The sequence below is a fragment of the Eschrichtius robustus genome, chromosome 1 (genome assembly GCF_028021215.1).
Source record: "Eschrichtius robustus isolate mEscRob2 chromosome 1, mEscRob2.pri, whole genome shotgun sequence".
NCBI lineage: Eukaryota > Metazoa > Chordata > Mammalia > Artiodactyla > Eschrichtiidae > Eschrichtius > Eschrichtius robustus.
In genome coordinates, this window is record NC_090824.1 from 142,116,968 (window position 1) to 142,119,362 (window position 2,395).

Here is a 2,395-nt window from a genome sequence, read left to right on the forward strand (position 1 = left end):
TTGTGAGGATTAAATAAAAAGAGAAAATACACATAAAGGATTTAGTACAATGCCTCACTCTTTTCGTGCCCACAAAAACAGCTATTATTTTTCATAAAATGTAGAAATGCAAGAGAGGAAATTACTCTAAATATTAACATTTATTATTTCTATGTGATGTGATTATGACCCTGTTTTGGTTTTTATACTTTTCTCTATTTGTCAAAGTTCTGAAATGAACTTGTGAGTTCCATTTTGAAAATAAAACTATACACTTCACACATTTATGAGTCATGATGAATAGTGATGTCCCCGCGTTATTAGATGAAATAGTGGTATCTGTACATTTTGTAATTCCCATTCCCAACCCATAATATTTTGTTAAAAAGATAAAGTACACTTTTCCGTGAATGATTGTATCACAAGAATCTTTAATGTTTACTTTAAAGTTTACTCATGGTGGGGTTGTATCTGTGTTTAGTAAAGTGTGCCCACGTTGCGCCCGTTTCAGTCCACATCACTACACTCCACACCGATGTTTCCTGCACCCAGGGAGATCACAAAGACAGGGGTCTTGACTTTTCTCTTGGTTATGCCAGCTTTTCTGGGGAGTTCTTCCAAACTCTCCAGGACCAGTCTACCCAATACACATCCTCCGTTCCATGTAAAAGAATAAGATGGAAAATGTCTCAATGTATTTCATAAGTTTAGCACGTCTCTGGTACAAAAAATTCAAGAAAGGTAGCACAAAAGCAAAAGCACCAACTGAGCTTACTTATAAACAAACATGCATGAATCCTACACTCTATCAAATATTACTGAAATTAATACATCATTGCATTAAAAGGTATAAAAGCACTGTACTGAAAACTTAAAAGTTACACGTGAAATACTGCACTGTAAATCCTGAATACTCTAATGTCCCACCCCCACCCTTCCACCGCCCTGGTGAGGGGCAGAAACCATCCATCTGCCTCCAGACCTTGCTAGTCCTCGGAGACACTGTTGCGGGGGCAGTGGGCAGTGGGGTTGGCCTCCCGCAGGGCTCTGGCCTCTTCCAGTGCTTCCCTGTAGCGGGAAGGCCAGGCCTGGGGATCTTTCTTAAAGACCCTGGCCAGGAACTCCATGATCTGCATCTTGCTGATTTCACGGCTGGCACGGGAGCCCCAGAAGAACTCGTACTCAGGGGGCTCGACGTGGGGGACGCGCTGGTACTTCAGGTAGTTCTGCTGGACGAACTCCTCGGTGATGAGCTTTCTCACGTCTCCGAAAGTGGAGTGCTTCTTCCAAGGCCTCAGCCCTAGGATGCGCAGCACGTTCCAGACGGCACTCTCTCGGGCGCCGCGACCCTTCACGTAGATGAGGCTCAGGATCATCAGCAGGAGGCCTGTCATCGGCATGCGGTTGCTCAGAGCGACCCTGTCCAGCTCCTCGGGCTCCAGAGCTTTGACCAGCGAGAACTCCATGGTGTGCAGGCTGGTCAGCCTCAGGTGCAGCCCGAACACCCGGGCGAGGATGAGGCTGGTGCGCCGGAGGATGCTTCTGCACCACTTCTTGTAACTGCCAATGACATCCTTCACCATGTCTGGGAACCAGATGATCATCCTCTTCTGGTCCTTGACCAGCACGTACCACATGAGCTCGTGTGCCTTCTGCACCAGCTGGGCCGGGGCCGGCGGCGCCGGGCCGGGCTGCGCTGCGCTCGGGGCCTGGTGGGCGCGGCCTTCCTCCGCGGCCTGCTGCAGGGCCTTCGGGTCGCCCTCTTCGCTTGGGGCCTGGGGCGCCGGCGAGACCAGAGGGGCGTCGGGCGGGCCTACGGGAGGGCTCTCCGGCCCTGGGAAGATCGCGGCCTGAGACGCGGGCAGAGAGGGTCCTCCGGGAACCCCGGGGCTGCTGTGCACCTCGGAGTTGGAGGCCTCGGCTGCAAAGTTGGGGTCGCACACATCCTTACTTTGTTCGGACATGTCTGCTCCGTCTGGCAAGGGCACGGCCGCCTAGTCCAGGAGCTCTTCGAGTCTGCGCTCCCTCCTTGGACTCCTAGAGAGGAAGTGCGCGTTGCTGCGCGCGGCGCCTTCCGCAGCGGCCGGGCAGGGCGGGGCGGCGGCGGGACGGGCCAGTGCGCCTGCGCGTCCGCGGGCCTGGCAGGCGGACGGGCGGGCGGGGCGCCTGGCGGGAGGGAGTGGGGGGTGGGGGGCAGTGAGTCCCCGTGGAGGGTAGAGGCTCCGCTAGAATATGGCATCAAGGATCACCACCCCCACCCCAGGCGTCCTGTTGGGCTAAGGTCTTGGTGAGGAGGGGAGGGAGATGGATGAGCATTGGACAAGGAGCAAGTTTAAGGGGAAAGATGGTAACTTAAGCTTAGGAAATGTTCAATTGGGTATATCCAGAATCAAGTTAAGAGATGGAGTCCCAGAGC

At 53.3% G+C, this 2,395-nt stretch overlaps 1 protein-coding gene across 1 annotated transcript; it reads right to left on the reverse strand.

Annotated features, from left to right (window-relative positions):
- Positions 1 to 390: 390 nt before the first annotated feature.
- Positions 391 to 2,051, reverse strand: NDN (necdin, MAGE family member). The gene has a single exon (XM_068537469.1). It carries the CDS (start codon positions 1,941 to 1,943, stop codon positions 966 to 968), a length of 978 nt encoding a protein of 325 aa, XP_068393570.1. The 5' UTR covers positions 1,944 to 2,051; the 3' UTR covers positions 391 to 965.
- Positions 2,052 to 2,395: the final 344 nt, after the last annotated feature.

Excerpts from the sequence above, each read along its gene's own strand:
- NDN (XM_068537469.1), bottom strand. The coding sequence starts at position 1,943 with ATGTCCGAACAAAGTAAGGATGTGTGCGACCCCAACTTTGCAGCCGAG.